The 21,283-nt window shown below is 40.7% G+C and overlaps 1 protein-coding gene across 16 annotated transcripts in view; it reads right to left on the minus strand.

Annotated features, from left to right (window-relative positions):
* Positions 1-21,283, minus strand: part of TBL1XR1 (TBL1X/Y related 1) — a 164,249-nt gene that overhangs the window by 10,230 nt on the left and 132,736 nt on the right. For all 16 annotated transcript variants that reach the window (XM_055308050.1, XM_055308036.1, XM_055308035.1 and 13 more), the window contains 9 exons: positions 18,242-18,387; positions 15,878-16,100; positions 14,996-15,128; positions 14,309-14,450; positions 11,750-11,813; positions 11,562-11,659; positions 10,274-10,334; positions 3,196-3,317; positions 2,980-3,054 (listed from right to left, as the gene is read on the minus strand). In XM_055308050.1, the coding sequence (XP_055164025.1) occupies positions 2,980-3,054; positions 3,196-3,317; positions 10,274-10,334; positions 11,562-11,659; positions 11,750-11,813; positions 14,309-14,450; positions 14,996-15,128; positions 15,878-16,043 (861 nt within the window). In that variant the 5' untranslated portion in view covers positions 16,044-16,100; positions 18,242-18,387. The remainder of the gene's footprint in view (positions 1-2,979; positions 3,055-3,195; positions 3,318-10,273; positions 10,335-11,561; positions 11,660-11,749; positions 11,814-14,308; positions 14,451-14,995; positions 15,129-15,877; positions 16,101-18,241; positions 18,388-21,283) is intronic.

Here is a 21,283-nt window from a genome sequence, read left to right on the forward strand (position 1 = left end):
CAACTTGCAAACAGTATATTCCTGTATGACACCTAAGCACAGGCAACAAAAACAAAACCAAAAAGGCAAAAGGGACTATATAAAATTAAAAAGCTGAGCAGCAAAGGGAACAATAAAAAGGTAATTGAGAGAACGGGAGAAAACATATGCAAACCATGTATCTATAAAGGGTTAACACTGAAAATGCAGGAGGAACTCCTACAACTCAATTGCAAAATCCCTAATAATCCAATTTAAAAGTGGGTAAATAGACTGTTCTTCCAAAAAGATATGTGAATGGCCAATAGGTATATGAAAAGATGCTCAATGTCACTAGCCATAAGGGAAATGCAAATCAAAACTAGAATGAAATGTCATTTCACATCTATCAGAATTGCTATTATAAAATAAAAAAGACAATAAATGTTGTCAAGGATGAGGAGAAATTAGACCCCTTGTTGGTGGGAATGTAAAATGGTATATAGCCACCATGAAAACCAATACAGAGTTTACTCAACAAAAAAAAAAAAAACAAAAAAAACAACAAAAAAACAAAAAACAGAACTACCATATTATCCAGCAATCCCACCTGTGTGTATTTATCCAAAAGAACTGAAATCAGGATCTTAAAAATGTTTGCACTCCCTGTTGGCTGTAGCATTAGTCACAGAAGTCAAGATGAGGAAAGCACCTCAGTGTCCATCGGTGCATGAATGGATAAAGAAAATGTGGTCTATACATACCATATACAACACAGTGTTTATTATTCAGCCTTAAAAAGAGAGAGAGAGAAAAAAAAGGAAATCCTGAACTATGCCACAACATGGATGAATCTTAAGGACAAATGCTGCGTGGTTCCATTTATATGAGGCATATGAGAGTCGAACTCACAGAAGCCAAGAAAAGAATGGCAGCTGCCAAAGGCCAAGGGAAGAGGACAGGAAGGACCAGCTAATTGACAAGTGTAAAATTTCAGCTCTCTAGTTCTCCTGTACAACATTGTGCCCATAAATAACAATACTGTGCCGTACACTTAAAAATCTGTTAAAAAAGAGCTCATGTTACCATTATAAAAGTTCCAAAAATGACTCATACAGAACAAATCATAAAATAGCAAAGGAATAAAGTTAAAATGAGTAGAGACTAAGTCTTACTTGAGTTGAAAAGATCTATGTATAGAGCTTTAAAATTCTTATTACTGAGCAAAAATCAAGAGAAATCTACACTGAGAGTATTTCTGGCAAAATCATTCAATAAAGACAAGGGGGTAAATCTCGCCAAACACACACACACACACACACACACACACACACACACCCCAAAACCCAACTGCCAACAACAAAAACTCCCCACAAAAATCAGGTGTGTTTCACCTGTCTGCAAAGAACCTAATAAGTGATAACAAAGCAAAATTGCAATGTGCTTGGATCCTAAACATCTATAACTCCAGGTCAATAACCCCCCAAAATACGTTTCAGACCTTTTTTCACTTGACCTTTCACTTTGACCTGCCACTGTGGACCGCTCCCATGCATCACCTCCCTTGAAACATTCTTCTCTGAACGCTTTCTTTCCATTTGGGTCATTCCTTCTCAGTTTCCTTTTGGAAGCTCGCTCCTCTTGAGCTGGCAATTGTCGGGAGTTCCTTAAGACTTTCTGTTTCTAAGGTTCCCCTCCTCTCTTACTCTGTATTTTCACCCTGCACAGTTCCATCCAAGTTTGTGGCTTTAAATGACCACCCACTCGCAGAGAATTCCGAAACGTTTATGTCCAGGGAAGAGCTCTTCTTGGAGCATCGGACCCACCTCGCACTCCCACCTGCATGGCTCAAATCACCGTTCAGGTTTTGCATGACCTACTGACTCATGTTCCTTGATGTTCCTCAGAATTTGGCCCAGAGACACAATACAGACCCATCTCACTTCTGCTTTAAAGCTCTGACCTTTCATTATTGTTAGGACAAAAAGCTCTCTAATGGTTTCTACTTCAAACTTGTCTAACTGCAACTCAGTAGGCTCTCCAGACACTGGCCTTCTTCCATGTCCACATATGTGCCATACTCTGTTCCGGAAGGTTTTCATTTTATGACTGTAATGCACGTGCATGCAAAGAAAACTCAGAGACAAAAGCATTAAGAAAAGCCTTTTCACTAGCAATGTGTGCAAGGGAGCTCAGGCTTGAGAAAACCATGTATAACTAAATACACAGCAGGCATTTAAGGAAAAAACCTCACCAGGTTACCAAGGTTACATTTAGTCTGTCCATGGGAGGAAAAGCAGTTTTCCCTCATGATTATTTCATCTGTAAGGGTCATCAAATCTGCAGCCAGTGGCATTACAAAGTCAACCATAAAATTATTTTCAGGAGAGTCACTATGTTGCAGGAAAGGGCTCAAAGCTTCACTAATATCGGAGATAAATATTAGGCTGTTCTTCATCTCAAAATGTTTTTCCTAAATGTGAGGTGCACACGTGCAAGGTGGTAGTTTTGCCTCTAGTCACACTGACAAGAAAAACATGAATTCACGTCGAGCTGCGGATGCAGGCATGTCAACTAGACCCACTCAGCAACTAAGCAATGCTGTGCTACAGCCCAGCTTCCCAGCAAGGATGATAATATATTCACACCACAGAATCAAATTAACACAATCCACAGAATTTCGGTAAAATCCATGAATGCGACGAAGATCTGTTACTTGTCAAATTTTCACACGTGCAAATAAAACTTGAACCCCACCAGTATATGACCTTCGAGAAGTGCAGACAGCATGTTTCTTGGTGCCACAATTCCCACCAAGCGTTCTTTTTGCTACATCTAAACACTTAAATACTAAGCAAAACAAATAAATAACGATGAACTATTAAAAAGTAGAGTGAATCCTGATCCCGGTTAAGGCGTTCAATGGACACTAGGACAGATGCTCTCAAGAATCTAAAAATGGCCAAAGCAGCCCTTCTTCAGGACACGGCCACTGCCACTTCACCCCACTGTTTCAATTACCTTCAAAGTCATGTCATCAGAACAGGAGGCCAGAAGATTGCCAGTTGGGTCCCATTTGATAGCATTTACTTCATTCTAAAGAGAACAGGGCACAGTCACATTTTCACGGTACAGACTGCGTTGCTCTTTGGACATTAAACACACATCCCTGAAAGCCACCTGCTGTATCACTTAGTCATCATAACCAGTTTCAAGGGCAAAAAGAAGGTCACTCACCGTGTGTCCCTGGAATGTTTTGATAGGTCTGTCTTGTCCTAATTTACAGACATGAATGCACATATCTGTACTACAAGAAGCAAAGGTGTTGTTGCTCTGCCAATCAACATCCAGTGCTGGTGCTGAAAAGGAAAAGGGCTACAGGTTTGCGTTCATTCCACAAGCACTGAAATCTAGGAGCTTTGGTTCTAAATCACGCTTGGGCATTTCAGTATGCTAATAGGAACTTAAACATCTTACTTTATGATCTTTAAAATACTAACTGAATTTTAAAAATGATGATCTAAATATCACAAACACTAGTGAATTTCGGTTCAGGTGTCTCTATGTGAGCCACAGCCTAAGGAAGTAACACAGGAGGTGAGGGCTCCTGAGCGCTTGCTCCATGAGTTACCAGGACTGGATCCTTAGCGTCGCGTTCGTAAACATTTAAACGTGATGTCATACTTCCTTTTATTTCTGAAATTCCTCGAGTATCTGATGGGCACGGGGGCTTCAGTCAGCCACTCCCTAACCGCTGGACCCCAAGCGAGTCATTTAACCTTTCATATGCTGGTTTCCCCATCTATAAAAAGGGGGAATAAAACCTTTAGGCTTAGTACACAAGGATATTGTGAAGATCAAGGGAGAGGATGTGTGTGAAAAGTACTTTGTAAATTGCAAGTTAGACGTTATACTGAATAATTTCCATATCCACCCAACTGATAAGTGCAATATTGTATATGGTCGCAAATACATTTTCTTCTAAGTGATTCTTGTCAAATAACTGCTAAAATCCGTGTCATTGAATCTAAAACCCTCAGACGCCCCAAAGCTGGCAGGCTATTAATACCCATGTTAGCTCTGATATGACTGGAGATCCTTCCCGTTTCCCCGGGCTGCAAGGTGCAAAGGCGCTCTATAATTAGGAACGCAGACAGGGGAATGACGGCAAATAAGCGGGGTAAGCCACCCCGGACCTGGAGCCGGTGGGGGGGGCCCCGTGGCCCACCAGCCCAGTCGCTGTCATGTCCGTTCGGCTGCGGATCCGAGATGACACATGATCAAAAGGCCTAGGAGTGTGAACACAAGACTCGGATTCTCGTATCCATGTCACAAGGTGTTGGGAGGCCCTGGCTGCGCTCATGGTCCCAGGTGGCGGCGGCCCTGCGCTCCCGGGGGGGCCGCACCAGCCCCAGCACGTCCCGCTCGGAGCCCAGGAGGAAAGTGGGGGCGGGGGGGGGGGGTGAGGACTACGAAGCACTCAGTAAGGCGGACCCCACCGAGGCCCACGGGAGGGGCACGCCCGCCGCCCCGCGGTGCGAATCCACGCCTAACGGTCACGGGCTGTCCACGCCACTCGGTGCCTGGCGGGCCGGCCCGCAGGCTGCTGCAGGAGCGTTCCCTGCCACTGGGGGCCCCACCGCCCCCAAGCCCGCGGGTGGCACCCAGCGCGCGTGGCATGGAGCCGGGTTTGGGGGGAAGAGGGAAAGTTGAGACCCGGAACGTGGCGTGGGCTGCGTGCGGACAGCACCCGGTACCCAGCCGGCCGAAGCCCACCGGCAGCCGCTGCGGGCGGACCGGCGTCACCTCGGGTGCAGGCCGGCGACTGTGCCGCGTGTCACCTGCTTGCCCTCAGGGCCACCCCTCGCCACCCTGCCCTGATAGCTCCGCACACAACTCCGCATCCCGGGCCCACGGGGCTCCAGGCGGACACAGACCGTGAGAGCCACGGTCACGAGAAACAGAGAAGGCCGGCGCCTGTGCGCTCATCCCCCCGGAGCCGGGGCCTCGGGCAGCAGCCGCCACCAGGGTGCCCGCCACGCCGGGGAGGCCGCCTTCTCCGGCTCGAGCTCCCGCTGGGCAGCTGGCTCCTGCCTTCTCTAGAGGCCGGCTGTCTGCGGCTGTTCCCCTCCGACCCGGCTACCCACAGTCCTCTGGTTCGCACTCTTCCAACACCTCTGCAGCTGCTTCCTCCGATTAAATTCCCCCTTCTCGACCATCTGGTTTAGATTCTGTTTTCATGCCTGGAATCTGACTCAGTAGCTACTAGGTTCATTTTGACATTACATTACTATTACGTAAGATACCATTTCAAAAATAATTTTAACAAAATGTTTATTTGATAGTTGATTCTAGTGTTAAGTGTGTGTGTGTGTGTGTGTGTGTGTAAGCCTGAAAAATCTAATAAACTCAGAGAACAATTAAAGGTATGACAAGATGTCACGAAGAATGGCAAGTGTCTGTCATGATGTATCCAGATATTAATTTAGAGCTGTCCACAGAATATGAGATGGGAGGCTGAGAAAAGAAGACGTGGCATTCAAACAAATACACCATTAGGTTCAGAATGACACAAAAATAAACTGTGTGGCCCAGTGAAGCTAACTGGGGGAAGCTGGGGAGTGCTCCAGCATGAGTTGTAGGATTTATGCTTTGTGATATCCCTGGCTCATAAAATACAATGGTTACAAGATTGGTATAATCAAAGAACACCTACCTCCTTACCTTTTGTTTACTCCTGAAATAAAATGAGTCTAGGTAATGCAAATTCATTAGGAAAGAAATACATCTCTATGGGGTGCCTGGCTGGCTCAGCTGGAAGAGCATGGGACTCTTGACTCAGGGTTCTTAGTCTGAGCCCCGGGATGGGTGTAGAGATTACTTAATAAACTTAAAAAAAAAAAAAAAAAGGATTTACGTATCATAACAAAATGCATTTTTTATGTAAGTGATATGTGAGAGTTGTGTTCACTATTACTGGTCTCATTTTATACAAGATAAAAGAGACTAAAAAGAGTTCATTCATTTGCCTAGGGCTACAGTCCTTTAAAATCTTGGAGCTAAGATTCAAACTTTCGTGTCCTGCAATTTTTGATATGTTTTTGTTATCCCCTCCATCCTTCATAATTTAAAAAGGTAACAAATGAATTGAACCTATGTAGTAAGGAGAAAAAGGTATTTATTACTATTTGCATTTTTTAGAAACAGCTTTATTGAAATATAAATCACATACTTTAAAATTCTTTCATTTAAAGTATACACCTTAATGGATTTGGGTATATTTAATAACTTAAACACTGTGGTCATATAGAACATAAAATGCCCTTCTACTAAGTGTACGATCACTGGTATTGATTACGTTCACGAGGTTGTGCGACCATCACTATCTTTGCTGTTTCATCACCCCCAGCAGATACTCGGTGGGTGTCACGCAGTAGCTGCCCCCGCCCCTTGCCCCCGCTCCCCAGAGCCTCCAGCCTTTACTTCCTGTCTCTCTGAGCGGGTCTGTTCCAGGCAGGTGACACACAGACTCATCCTGTTCGTCCCTTTGTGCCTGCTTCATTTCACTTAGCGTGCTGCGTGTCAGGTTCACTAACGGTGACACTGTGTCACGACTCCATTCCTCTTCAGGGCTGAATGACCATCTCGTGTGTGTGTAGCCGTGTTTTGTTTATCCATTTGTCTGCTGATGGACACTGGCTTGTTCCCAGCTTTGGGCTACTGGGGATAATGCTGCCCTGCACAGTGACAAGGATGTGTTCAAGCCCTGCTTTCAAGTCTTCTGGATGTCTATACCTAGGTGTAGGACTGCTGGATCATCACATGGTAATTCTATGTTAAGGTTTTTGAGGAACCATCATACTGTTTTCCACAGTGACTGTACCTTTTCACAAACCAACTAGCAAGGTGTAAGGGTCCTAATTTCTCCATATCCTCATGAACATTATTGCTTCTTATCACCGTAGTAATGGCTATGAAATGGCCACTTACTGTAACTCATCTATAATCATGACTTATGCTCTATGCAAGAGTGTATATGGGAGAAAATTTAGCACAATAATTAAAATATGGTAATTTAAAAAGCATGACAGACTTCCATTTCTGGTCAAGACGGGTTAATAGGGACCAAATTTCCCACTTGCCCAAAACAACCAGAAAACTTACAAAATATATGAAATAACAATTCAAGACCGTAGACACCAGGCAATTAAAGACAGTGGTTTCTGAGAAAATGAGAACCAATCAGCAGTGTGCCCTTATATCTGCCCAGGCTTACAATATGGGGGGCAGGGGTGTGGAGGTGGAAAAAAGTCCATGTTTTGGCACAGGGAAGAGGAATCTTTCTAGGCAGAGATCAATGAATTTCCTGAAACGGAGAAACAAAGCTGAGATCCAGGAAGCCAAAGTGGCTGGAATTAATAGGACAGATTACCGGAAAAGAGCTATGCACACAGAGATGTCACTACATAGTAATTGGAAGTAAGTTTATAGCACTAAATATCTATTTTAGAGAAGCAGAAAGGTCTCGAATCAGTGACCTCAACTACTGTATCAAGCAAAAGAAAAATAAAAAGAAAAAAAAAGAGTAAATTAGATTGACACTGAAAGCATGATACATAAAAAAACAAATAATTTATGGAATTCATCAACATTAATAACTCCTGATCTTCGAGGAGTACTGTTAGAACAGTGCAAAGATGAGCCATAGACTGCAAAACAGCATTTTGTAAGTACCTGATAAACTTGTTGTATCCAGAATACATAAAGAACTCACGACACTCAATAAGAAAACAATAAATGAAAGATCCAAAGATTTGATCAGATACTTCACCAAGTAAGATCTACAGACGGTAAATAGCACATGACAAGATGCTCAACATCATTAGTCATTAGGAAATACAAATTAAACCACAATGGGATACCAATACCCACTTATTAGAGTGACTCCAATTAATGACACTGACCGCTTATCAAGCGCTACCAAGGACACGGAGGGACTACAATACCCATTGCTAGTGAAAATTTCCTGTATTGAAAATGTAAGCTTTGGAAAAACAGCTCAGCAGTTTATTAAGTTAAACATGTACCTCCCGTGTCATCTAGTTATTCTATGCTTAGGTATCTGCATGGGAGAAATGAAAGCCCGAATCCACATATAGACTTGTGCATGAACATTGATAGCAGTTTTATTTACAATAGCCAAAAAAAAAAAAAAACTGGAAACAACCCAAATTTGCTTCAACCTGTGAATGGATACACAAAGTGCGGCAGAGCCACACGGTGGAACACTACTCATTAAGCGAAGCAGATGCAAAACAATAACACGAGTGAAAGAAGCCAGGCCAAAAAAGTTTATAATATAAACTAATCTTACATAATATAAACTAATGGAAAGACCACAGGTGGTTGTCTAGGGGTGGAGGGGAGCGATCACAAAGGGGCAGGAGGAAACTTCGGAAGCTAACAGGTGTACTGTCTGTCTGAAGTACAGTGATGGTTTCAATGGTACATACTATATATGTCAAAACGTATCAACTTGTACAATTTAAGTATATATAGCTCATTTTATGACAATTATACCTCAATAAAGCTGTTTAAAAAAAAAAAAAAACAAAGAGCTCTGCGAAAGGACTTCAATACCACCTACCCCCTCGGGCTGTCCTCAGGACTAAATGGGATCACGTAAACCAAGAGCACCATGTCTGACCAAAGGTGGTGTACGTCATACGGTAGCTAGTGACAGTACCAAATGCTTATTTCGACTTCGCTTTACTCCTAGCAGTGAGGAGAAACTTTTGGGTGGAAGAGCCAGAGTCCTAAGAGAATTCTATCTGTGTGAGAACTAGAAGCAAAGGTGAAAAGGAAGTAAAACAGGTAATCAAAACTGATGTGTAAATGCCTATTAATGTGGTAAGCTTTAATCAAGCTGAATTGTTTAACATGATATTTGCACAACTGTGTTATCCAGATACTACACACCAGTCATTCTGTACCTTATTTGGTTTGTTTAGTCACACTAAATAGAAAAAGACAAAAAGCCAAAATGTCAGAAGCTGTTTCCATTTTAAAGGTGATGCCGAACCACTGGCTGTTTGTGAAAAGGATGTTACCAAAATTTTGAGAATAATCAGTTAATTTTAGTCAGCCTTCAAATCAAAACTCTTCCCAACTACAACAAAATCTTTCAAGAAGCAGTTAAATCAGGTAGTCGTAAAAATGCTGTTCTAACTTAGCTGACCGCTGAGAAACACAGGGCTCAGGGGTCTGACCTGCCCCCCTTCCACGTGCAGTTGAAATTCCGCTTATCACTTTTGACTCCCATAAAACTTAACTGCTAATAGCTTATTGTTGACTGGAAGCCTAACCATGAGCAGAAACAGTCAATTAACACATATTTTGTGTGTCATACAAATTTTATACTGTATTCTTATAATAAAGCTACAGAAAATATTAAGAAAATAATAAAAAAGAAATTCACAGTAGTGCAGTTGTAGTTATTGGGGGAAAAAACCATGTTATTAGTGGACCTGTACAGTTCAAAACTATGCTGGTCAAGGGTCAACTGTAGTTACTAGGTATCTTGTTCCAGTTTAATAATTATCACCAGGAAACTCCCCGAGAACAGCAGGAAGAGAGGGCAGGTACTGAAATCCAGCTGTGTCTACTCACCAGGTTGTATGCCCTGGTGCATGGCTCCGTACCAAGGAGGAAGGAGCACACTACCGGGGGAGGGGGGCCAGAATTATTCTATTTAAGTATCAAATTATTTTTTAAAAGAGAAGTCCATTTAAAGCACCGAAGTTCCAACAATGCTGGGAAAGCCCATTTTTTTATTTCATGTACATAGAAGGATTGATTTAGAAACATGAGTCCAAAATGAGAAATGACAACACCTGAATTTGTATGAGTTTACAAAGTTTATACAGTATTTCCATATATATTTTAGTTTTATCCTCATAACGAACAGGGATAATTATTATCCTTCATTTATAGATAGAGAAATGAGGCTCAGAAAGGTTAAATGACTTGCTCAGTCTTAAAGCTTGTTAAGTGGGGTGGAATTGCCATTCAAGCTTAGACCTCCTGATTCAAAGATCTATGTTCTTACCATTAGATAATACCAACCTAATTGCACTAGGCTGCAAATGGTTTTTTAATGGTACATTTCACAGAAAATGTTCGATGACCCCCTGACAATTAATGATCTCACTGATATTTGATATTTCAAGACTTTAAATGAATTATATGCCTTTAAAAAGCTTAATTAGAAAAACAGAAGAAAGCACCAGTTCTCATGTAAATTGCGAAGATTTACCTGAATGAAAGGGAAACTGTTGCTTGGCTTCACCAGTATGTGCATCCCAAATAATTGTAGTCTGAGATTGAAAAGAAAAATACATTAGGAGGTTAAAAAAGGAGCTCATCATAGGTGCATAAATGAGATGCCTAACTATGTTAAAGCAATAGGAAACGTCAGAGTGAATTTAACTTTAAACATTTGCTTTATCCCCAATGGTACAAGGAGGGTATACTCTCACTTGGTGGGGGTGGGGATGGCTATTACGAGTTGCATTTTTCCCTGGTGAATTTTCATCAGTCAAATTACTTCAAACAATTATGAGTTGTCTCCAGAACACCAGAAATTATACTACATTGCTTAAGAAACTCAATTGCGATAATGTATTTAATGTAATTTTGGTTTTTAGTTTTTTTAGCTAGTGGGAGGCAAATACTTGATTAATAAAGTCATCAACCAATCTCAATATTAAGATTTTTAAAGCTCACATTTCCACACATAAAGGCAGTTTGGATTTTGACAATACTTAAAGCAATGTTTTATATATTATATCCACGTATGATAAATAAATCTGAATGGACATCTTCACAATTCCTTTAAACACCCTCCCATCACTGGGTTTTATAATTTTGGGGATGTAAGGTATTACACAGTGTCAGTGGTTATTAATAGGACTTTTCCCTCCTATTCCTGGCCTCCTTTACTTTCCTTTCCCTCTCTAGTTTCACTTCTGACAATTCATTCAGTTAACTATGAGCATACACTTTCCTGGATTAAAATCATCTTAAACCTGTATTATTTTTGGGAGGTGTGTGATAAAGGGGATGACCTAAGAAAACGAAAGAGCGCAGAGCCCATATTTCCAACCTATCCATATTTTCCAGCCTAGTTAGGTGAAAAAAACTGCGAAGAATCTGCGTTTTTTTTACATTTTCAATTAAGCACCAGGAGTTCGGCTAACAGACTGGCTCTAAGATTTCTCAAGGAATCACTCTGGAGCCATTTTTACAGCTGAGATAAACTAGAAACTGGGGAAGAGAAGCAGAGTACAAGAGATATGACATCCATGATTTCAGCAAAGATGAGTGGTCAAAAAGATAAAAGATAAATGACATTTTGATGAGTAATTTCAGGAATGAGCTGATAATAAAATCTGAGAGCATTTCTACTATTATCATAAATTCATACCTGAATTTCCCATTTGTGGATGTTTCATTGTTTACGTGATCAGCAGGACAAAATACTGCTTTCAGTTATACTGTGTAACACATTGACCTTCAGAAAATCTAGTTTAACATTCGCTTACCTTGTCTACTCCAGCACTGAGGATGAAATTTCCTTTCTTATTCCACTTTAATGCAAATATAGGGCCTTTATGCTGCCCCAAGGTGCTAGCAAGGTTACCTATTATTCCAAAAGAAAATCGTTAAAATTATCTCAAGCTTTATAACTCAGATCAACAACAACATAGAAAAAGAAAAATGCTTCATTTACCATCTTTAGTCCATATCCTGGCAAATCCATCGTATGAACCAGTTGCTAGAAGTGTACCTTCGCTCTGTCAGAGAAACACACTTCCTTCAATTATATAATCCAGAAAGGGCATTTAATTGTTATTTGGCTATTTCATGTTTAAATCCTAGGGACAGCAGATCCTTGACTTTCTCTGCTTCAAAACTTCCCTTCTGCCTATTTGGGCACGCTGCCGAAGACCTACAAAGCACCCTTCAAAAACTGCTGTGAAGCTGGGATTTAATCAGCACCTAGTCGTGTGGCGGCCTTATATCCAAATCTCAAAAATGGCAGGAACTACTCTGGAGCAGGACCCACACCACTCTGATGCACACTAAGGTCTACAGTATCGTCATAGTTGCACGTGGCTGAAAATGGGAGTAGGGTGGTGCACTAGGAAAGACACCCTAATCATCACCTTATAATGATTTTATAGAGTAAAAAACAAAACCAGCTAAAACATCCTGTTATGGTTAGAAGATTTTATATGGTCCTCCCTCTAAATCTTTTACTAAAGCCTAAATGAAGCTTGTATTGTGTGTGAGCCAAACAATATTGCCGTTTCAGATGATCAGATACTTAAATATCAGTGAATGTTTCTTTCCTTTGTTAATTTTCCCAATATGAAATCCTTACCAATTAAAAAAAAAAAAAAAGAGCCAGAAAAGAGTGTAGGCTGACTTTATAGTTAATGAAGTGAGTACAAGTGCCTGGAACTACTTTACCGCAGGGAGAAATCCATAACCAATTTCTCTACTCTTACATTCCCTTGCTGTGCCTGGCCCTGATGAATGGTACAACAGAAGGACAGATCTATGGAAGTGCAAGCTACAGCGTGCATTCAACAGACTACTGCTGGGATTAGTGAACACTACTGAAGACACAGAATGAAGTCCTGCCTTACTCAGTGCCTTGTGGATGCTTTTTGGAAAGGGAATTGAAAACAAGATCGCCTTTTTTCAGACCTCTCAAGCCAGTTAGCTGTACAGGTAAGTGAAAAACAAACAGATGCTGGTACTAGGGGATGTGGGTTCAGTCCTTCCAGAATCTGGTTCCACAGTTCCATCTGAAGAAGGAGCCATGTTGAAACCAAGAGCAAAGGCCAACTTCTAGACTCTGCACGATGGGAAGCTCCCTTAAAACTCCTGGCCCCCGGATGTCTTAGTTCATGGACCACCACAGTAGGAAAAGAATACTTTAAAGATAGCGTATCTCACAGGCTCTTGCATTAGTCATGGAAAAGAACCATTCATCAAGGATAATGTTTTCCCGTTGGTGGAAGATTCAAATTCACACTGAATAATACATGTTTGAAAAGTCCACACTTCCACAAACTATGACTTGCAGTTCAGAATCACCAAGCTCAACAAACATCTGTTAACCATCCTTTTCACGGTAACCTGTAAATTTCATTAAGTTAAAATAAATGGTTTCTGAGCCAAACAGTATATGAGGGCAATAAGGCCTTTGACTTAAGATAGAATAAGGTCCTATGTTGAGAAGATAATTCTTAATCCTGACCCTACAGGAATTTGTTTTAGAAAAATTTCATAAGAACTGAGAACTTCTGCTGGAGATACCGTTTTTAAAAAAAGATCTCATTCATTGGAATGAGATTTGGATTTGGAAGATCCTTTGGAAAGTTGCACAAAAGTTGTTGGACAGGGGCTGGAGGAGGAAAGGGTGTTTGTTTGCTGAAGAAAGAACCACGAACCCCACGAAATGCTCAAGAATACTAAAACTGTCTAAGATGTTTCTTAGACTTGGGAAGACAGGTAAAAAATGGATGCAAAGTCACAAGGAAGGAAAGAAGGCAACATGGAATAAAGGAAAATATACAGGAACTTTAAAAATGCTAATTTTCCACAAATCAATCATAGTTGGAAATGGAAACAAACAAAGCTGGTTATCATGTACTTGAAACCGACGGGTGAAGCTTTGTCAACAAGGATCTCGAACTTTCTGGTGAGTCAGAGCACTAAAGGTATCTCTGAAAGATGTGGAATGACACAGAGGATCAGCTAACTGTAAGATTCCCACAGCTACAGCAGAGCCTAGACTAATGGTCCCTAAAAGGCAGTCGGCGATGAAGTTTTCAGCAGTTCTGAGCAAAATGAGAAAAACAAGAACATGCTTTTATTTTGCAAATTTCTCTTACACCTAGCAAAGGACTTCGCAGTTAAGGACTTAGTGTGTGCCAGTTGTTGATTTTCATCTATCACCCCATTGATGTACGTACCGTTACCACACCTCTACCTAACATCTGAGGAGCATGAAGTGCAGAGGGGCAACCACCAGTCTGACAAAGGTTCTGCTGCAAGATCAACTGCAGAGCTGCAAGTCGAACCTAGGTCTGACTGCTGGAGGGCCAGCCTTTGATTTAATAGCATATTTGAGAACGGGGAGTCCTAGGCTATTGTTCTTACTAGTGAAATTCAAAAATATCTGAATAAATGGACAAACGCTGCTATTAGTCTGAGGTTCAGAGATGTTAAGTAGATTAGGAACTGTAGTCATCACGGATAATACAGTGATACTCACATTCCAATCTAGGGATGTCACATCCTTGTTGCTTGGGACATCTTGCCCTCCTTCTCGTATACAATGTCTAAGTACTAATTGTGTGGAGCCACTAGTGCTATTTTCACTAAGATTCCATATTCTTGCTGTTGAGTCTCCAGACCTAGAAAGTATGCAATATATTTTAAATTGTCATGATATTCTCAAGTATCCCAGAATCAAAGCAACATATTTACATACTATTATTAATAAGGCAAATAAAAACTAGACTCTCTGGGGTTTCCATTTCCACTATATTCCTTAGTCTCCATTTTGGGGGCCCTCAGCACTTTTGAAGAAGCTTAATTAAAACTTCTAAGACTATGGGGGCACCTGGAGGGCACAGTTGGTTGAGCAACTGACTCTTCCTTCTGGCTCAGGTCATGATCTCACAGGTCCTGAGACCCAGCCCCAAGTCGGGCTCTGTACTCAAGTGTGGGGGCTGCTTGAGATTCTCTCCCTCTCCCTCTCGCCCTCCTGCCTGTGTGCGTGCATTCTCTCTCAAATAAATATATCTTTTCAAAAAATGACTTAAGAGTAAGTTATGAAGAAATAAAGATTTACAGAGACAAAAGGACCACAAAGAAGCAACAAAAACATGTCAGTAATGCTTTTATAAAATGTGTACTCGTTCAGTAGGATATTTAAGTCTCACATTAAGAAACATACCCCGATGCCAAGAGATCACTAACGGGGTTCCAGGCACAGATGAAAACTTCGGATTCGTGGCCCCGTAACACAACTGCTTTATTAGGAGGGATTTCAACATCCCCGTCCACTTCCATCATATCAGTATGATTATCTGTGTCATGAGAATCAAGTGGAAAATTCCGGTTAGGTATTATTATAATGCCCTGAGGGGGAAATATAATTCTTAACCAGCATTTTATACCTCCCTTGTAACATATAATGTAACTTAAAAAAAAAAAAAAACTATGTCAGGTAATGGCAAAAATAATTATACAGCACTTGTCACACGAGAAATAAATTCCTATCTTTAGTTACCTCTGACCCTACTATTTTTAAAAGATGTACGTGTGTGTGTGTGTGTGTGTGTGTGTGTGTGTGTGTTTGGGGTGATGAGGAGGCAGTGAGAAAGACTGCAAAAAGGTTAGGGCCAAACAAGGCTAAAATGATAAAATGATCTGAATTAAATATAGTCCATGCCAACACTATTCTGAATTTCTGCCAGTAGGGGTTGCTGATATCATTCATATAACAGGAGAGTTGCCTTCCTATCTCCATGTCAGAGCTTTCCTGGGTTAATGACTAGTATTACAAATTTTCTTTCGAAGTCAAGAGCAAACAACAAAATTTATCTTATAGTAGAAAATGGTTTCTAAATATTTAAAGAAGAAAATAAAATCCATGAAAGTAAATCTAGCTTTTTGGAGCTTCAGGAATAAAAATCTGAATTGTGATACAAGTTAAGGGAACAAGTTGGCATAAATGAAACAGACGATGTTACTTCAGTTTAGAAGATGACACATCTACACAAAGCAAAATACTTTTCCTGCAAAGGAATTTTTAGAAATTCTTATTTCAGCTCACTTGCTATAGTATGTGCTCCGTTCTCCTCCCCATTTGCTGTGTTTTCTCCATTTTTTGCAGACCCCTGTTGGTTTGTGGCGGCTGTGGAGGTGGCGGCAGCTGCGGCCTGCTGCTGTGCGAGCTTATCCCTGTAAGCTTGCTGTCTGGTCTGCACCACATCAGGCATTACGGCGTCTATCAGCGACAGAGACTCTATTGGCCGACCATCGAACAAGGTACCATCCTGGAGGTGGAGAATTTTGAGGCAGAAAACACGAAAGAGACATACTTAGGGTGAAGCAACGGCAAGGAGCTGCTGAAATTCTCCTTCTTACCTAGTTCATACTGGTGAGGATAAAGCCGAAATATTGAAAGGAATAGTGAAAAGTGGGCCCAGGTGATAAAAAGTTTATTAATTAGATCCCAAAATTCCGTCGGGGAAAAGCAATAAACAACATTAAGGAGTTCATGCAACGGGAAGAAGGCTTGGGGCCACATTAGGATAAAAACTTCTTTACACCAAAAAGTTTTAAAATAGATTTGTTTTAAGAGGACTTGGTGCATCTGGGTGGCTCAGGGGTTGAGCGTCTGCCTTCAGCTCAGGGCGTGACCCCGGGGTCCCAGGATTGAGTTCCGCATTGGGCTCCTCTCGAGCAGCCTGCTTCTCCCTCTGCCTGTCTCTCTCATGAATAAATAAATAAAATCTTAAAAAAAAAAAAAAGGACTAAAAAATTTCTCGTGATTTGATTCAATATCGAAACAAGAAACAGACGTCAGATGCTCGGCCATCTGATCATCTCATTCTCCTAACGACGAGACGGGAGCACTAAGGTTTAGAGGCAGACGTGCGGAAGTCCCAGGACCAGGCCAGGTGCCGGGCACTCCTAGCTGGCGCTCTTCCTCGGTGACCTGAGGACCACCAGCACGGCCACCGCACCTGTAGTCTGTTAGAAACGGACAGTCAAACCTACAGAGTCGAAATCTCTGAGGGGCTCGGGAATCCCTGCTTTCACAAGCCCTCTCGGGTAGTTCTAGCACACGAGCATTCGAGAAGTACCACCCTCACTCTGAGACGGGTGCTCTTTAATTTTATGGCATTGCTGTAAGTTTCCAAAGCTCCTCCCATTGATATCAGGAGGCTACAAGTTAATAAAAAGTTCTCCAGTGGCCACATGGAGACAGAACAAGTCAGAAACAGAAACTGGGAAAATGCACATGTAAGGCCCAACTCACTCAGGCTGCTCAAGGTGCACTAACCCAAGACCTACAGGGCGGTGACGGGGTTGCTCTGAGCTACAACAACACCGCACGTCTTTCTGAGCTGTCAGCTGCAATGGAGTAAGTATTTGAGGAGCTGGAGAATTTAATTTAAGTAATTTATTTAATGCCAACACAGATACACCGTAGAGTACTACATTAAATCTATAAAATATGTATTTTTCAGATACCATGAGACTTTAACTCTGGCCACTGGTGGAGACGGTTTCTCACCCCCTGTGATAAAGGATAATCTGGGACAGAAAACACTAAAAGTCAATGAAGACACATTTAATTTAATATTAGTGGATTTTTCAGTTTTGGAGATGAAGAAACTAAAAAATAATGAAATCAGAGTTAGAGTACTACATAATTATAATAATAAATACTGGTATAGAAACCACGGAGGTTTATTTAAAAAAAAAAAAACTTGCTAAAGTAAAGGGGAACATGTTAATCTGTGAAATGAAAATAAAGAGCTCCACGTATTATAAATCCTGATCACTTATGAAAATTTTCAGCTAGACCAAGGTTTGCAAACTTTTTCTGTGAAAGGCCAAACAGTAAATATCTAAGGCCCTGCAGAGCATAAGGTCTCTGTCACAACCATTCAATACTGCCACTGTAGCACAAAAGTAGCCGAGACAGTACATAAATGAAGGAGCGTGGCTGGGTTCCAATCCAGCAACGGGCAAGCAGGCAGGATTTGGCTCATGGGTCATCGCTGGCCGGCACTGGAATTGTATGTAGGCAAAAGCATCAAGAGTTGGCTTTAACCATAACCTGCCTTCCAAAATCAGGTATAACCAAATAACCTGAGGTTTTGGGATTTTTCAGACTGCCAATTAGAGTCTCCGTGTTCCACAGCACACTGTTGTTTTAAAGAAAACGGTTTCTTATTAGTTACTTATAAAACCATAGAAAGGGAAATAAATGAGAACCAATGGTTCTTGCAGCTGGGAGCCAGCAGGCCTTGCCTGTTCACCCTGACTGGGACACCAGGAACGCCACCCTTCAACTTTGTCAACCTAGGGAAGCTGAAGCCGGATAATGAACGAAGAGACAAGATATCAGATTTAAGGACAAATTTAAGAGTAAGACTTAGTATTTCAAATAAGGTTTCCTTACCTCATTAATACTAACTTCTGCCTCTACATACTGTAGACCTTTCTGGATGATAGAAATCAATGCAGCAGGTGGGACGAGGGCACCATTTATGTTAGACTGACTGATATGGCTTTCTATACCAAAGGTAAACGCTGAATGAGAAAATCCTAAAACCAAAAAAAAAAAAAAAAAAAAAAAGATATAAGAATTTATTCTCCCAATGGCAACATGCTATTTAAAAGACACAAATGAAAGATCTCTGTGATCTTGCAAAATCACAATCCATCCATTTGAAATCTCAGACTGTTAGCTAAGGTTAAATATGTTTTTAAACAATAATTATAAAAATCCAAACATACTAACTTTTACATATTTTCCTTTTCAGTTTAATTACAAAAAATATGATATAAAATTTCTAGTGCACATAAAATTTAGCTGTAATTTTCCTCAAAGAATAGCATCAAACTTTAAAACTGGGGGGAAGGGGAGAAGGAGTCTTTGGCAATCATGTGAGTCGACTGCTTCACTGAAGATAATTTAGACCAAGATAAATTAAGGTGACACTTAATATTTTTGTAGCATATTTAAATTTCTACGTACAAATTGTCAAACAATGTATAAATCCAATGTTCTGCAGGTTTTTTTAAACTTAGGAAATAAGCAAACTAAAATCAACATAAATAAAAATTTTTACACTTAAGTCTCATTGTACCTAGGAGTTAAATGCAAAAAATTTTTACTAATTCTTTGCTACTTAGTAATAACCCATGTAAATGAAAGCTTTAGGAAATAAAAGTTAGCAAGTAAATATCCAGTTTCTAACAGCAATTCTTTAATTTTAATTTGAAACACTTAAACACAAAACACATAATAAAAAATTCTCTATGTGGTCTTGCTTTGAAAGTCTAGTCCAAATTCAAAGGTAAAACTCTAGTAAAATGATAGATGCAAGTGCAGTTATTCTTCACTAAAACACCCATCAGAGCTTATCGTTAAATAGTAACCGTCATTAGCGTATTTTAAGCAATTTAATGGCATTACATATTATGAAACATTAAGACACTTTCACACTACGTACTCTAAATGAAAATGGGCTTGTGTCTTAAACTGATCTAACCCATGTAATAACTGTTATCCAGCCTATCCTAGTTTTCCAGGGCTGACTCTGTCTTTCCGCATCTTGTGCTTCCACCTGAGGCTTCTTGTGGCACTTATATAAACAGCCTAGAGTAAAATACTATGGACTCCGCAAAAAAGCATGTGGCTAGGAAGTATTTTAATTGGTCAGCAGACAAAATACAGCTCAGCTACTCTTCCGCACGGCTCCTTCCTTCCCTCTTTGAGACACCTAGCCATTCCATTCCTGAAACCCAGAGTGAGAGGTAAAAAGATGTTACTTTTAAGACGTTGACCTTGCCTCCTGGCAAGACCAATATCAAACACATTTCTGGTTTTCAGCTTAATCGGAGTTCTCAGAGATGGCTAAGAAACAGGGCAATGACTAAGAAACATGTCCAAGAAAACGCGTCATTCTGCATTGTCCCTGCAGGACACTCACGACTTAGTGGCTATGAGCAGGTTCCGGCCTGCCAGGGTAGAAGGCTACAACGTCTGGGGAGGATGGAGGGACGGTAAGAGGTAAGGCAGTGAAATCCACAGCGCTGAGGCTGGAGGGTCCCTCTGTCCAATTATATTCCCTTCCCTAAATAAATTCACAGTAAATTATAAACGGGAAAAAGGCTAAACAGCCAGTGGCTTAGAGACTTAAGAAAACTTCAAGATGGACAATACCACTGATGGAGGGCCTCCACAACGCACACATATATAGTTTTTTTTTTTTTTTAATTTTATAATCTAAGCTAGCAGATGGGGAAACAGCCACTAACAGAATAAGGATTTAAATCCCAGTTAGTTAGCATCCAGTGTAATATTAGCTCCAGGCGTACAAGACGGTGATTCAGCACGTCCACATGCACAGCACCCGTGCCCATCACGAGAGCGCTCCTTCATCCCCATCCCCGCACCCACCTGCCCTGTGGTAACCATCAGTTTTTTCTCTAGAGTTAAGAGTCTGTTTCTTGCTTTGTCTAGCTCCCTTTTTGCCCCTGCATTCATCTGTTCTGCTTCTTAGATTCCACATGAGTGAAATCATTTGGTATTTGTGTTTCTCTGACTTATTTCTTTCCGTCTACGTTGTTGCAAATGGCAAGATTTCATCTTTTTATGGCTGAGCAATATTCCATGTATATACCACATTATTTTTAAGAGGATAAGGATTTAAATTCATTCAGAGACCACGGAGGTAACCACTGCATTCTGCTGCTCTTACTGAACAATTAAGTTAAAATATGGTCAAGGATAAAGCTAAGACTGAGTGAGTTCCTGTTTCCTAATAGAAAATAAAGGATTACATCATTGTTGTCTCAACTCAGAGTGTTATAAAGTGGTGTCAGTAGAGCATGAAACATTAAGACATCTTATTAGCAATGTTTCTTAAGCGTTTTGATTTTCATAAGCCTTACAAATTTTGGCAGAGTCTATGACTTCTGTACTCTCTAATTCATGAGTATAATTTAAATAATCAAGATCATCATATTTAGAGTTCAAGCTTATGTCCAAGAATATCCTAAGAGTTGCAGGCAGATGATGTCAATTTTGGACTGGCAGGCCATATATCCTGAATTTGTTCCGTCAGAGTGCAAGAAAAGCTATCCCAGGTGCTTACATACATCTCAAGTTATCACACGTGTGCTTACAATGTTCTCAAATAGTAAGAAAACTACTCTGAAGGGGTTTATTAGTGCATTGTTTTGACACTTCACATTAATGTCTACCCTAAAAAAGATCCACAAGTAAAAATGCTCTGCTTCAATAAATGTCGAATTCAATCGTAATTTTTTATTTCTGGTCATAGTTGGCAGCTTAAAATCATTATTTTCAAAACTTCTTTTCTTATTCCCCTCCCCAACACTTCCGTTTTCCTTAGACACCTGACCTTAACTTCATTATCCTTGAAAGTCATCCTAATTCTCACCTCGGCCCCTGGTGCGCCCCCTGGTTTCC

The sequence above is a fragment of the Nyctereutes procyonoides genome, unplaced genomic scaffold, assembly GCF_905146905.1.
Source record: "Nyctereutes procyonoides isolate TBG_1078 unplaced genomic scaffold, NYPRO_anot_genome, whole genome shotgun sequence".
Classification (NCBI taxonomy): domain Eukaryota; kingdom Metazoa; phylum Chordata; class Mammalia; order Carnivora; family Canidae; genus Nyctereutes; species Nyctereutes procyonoides.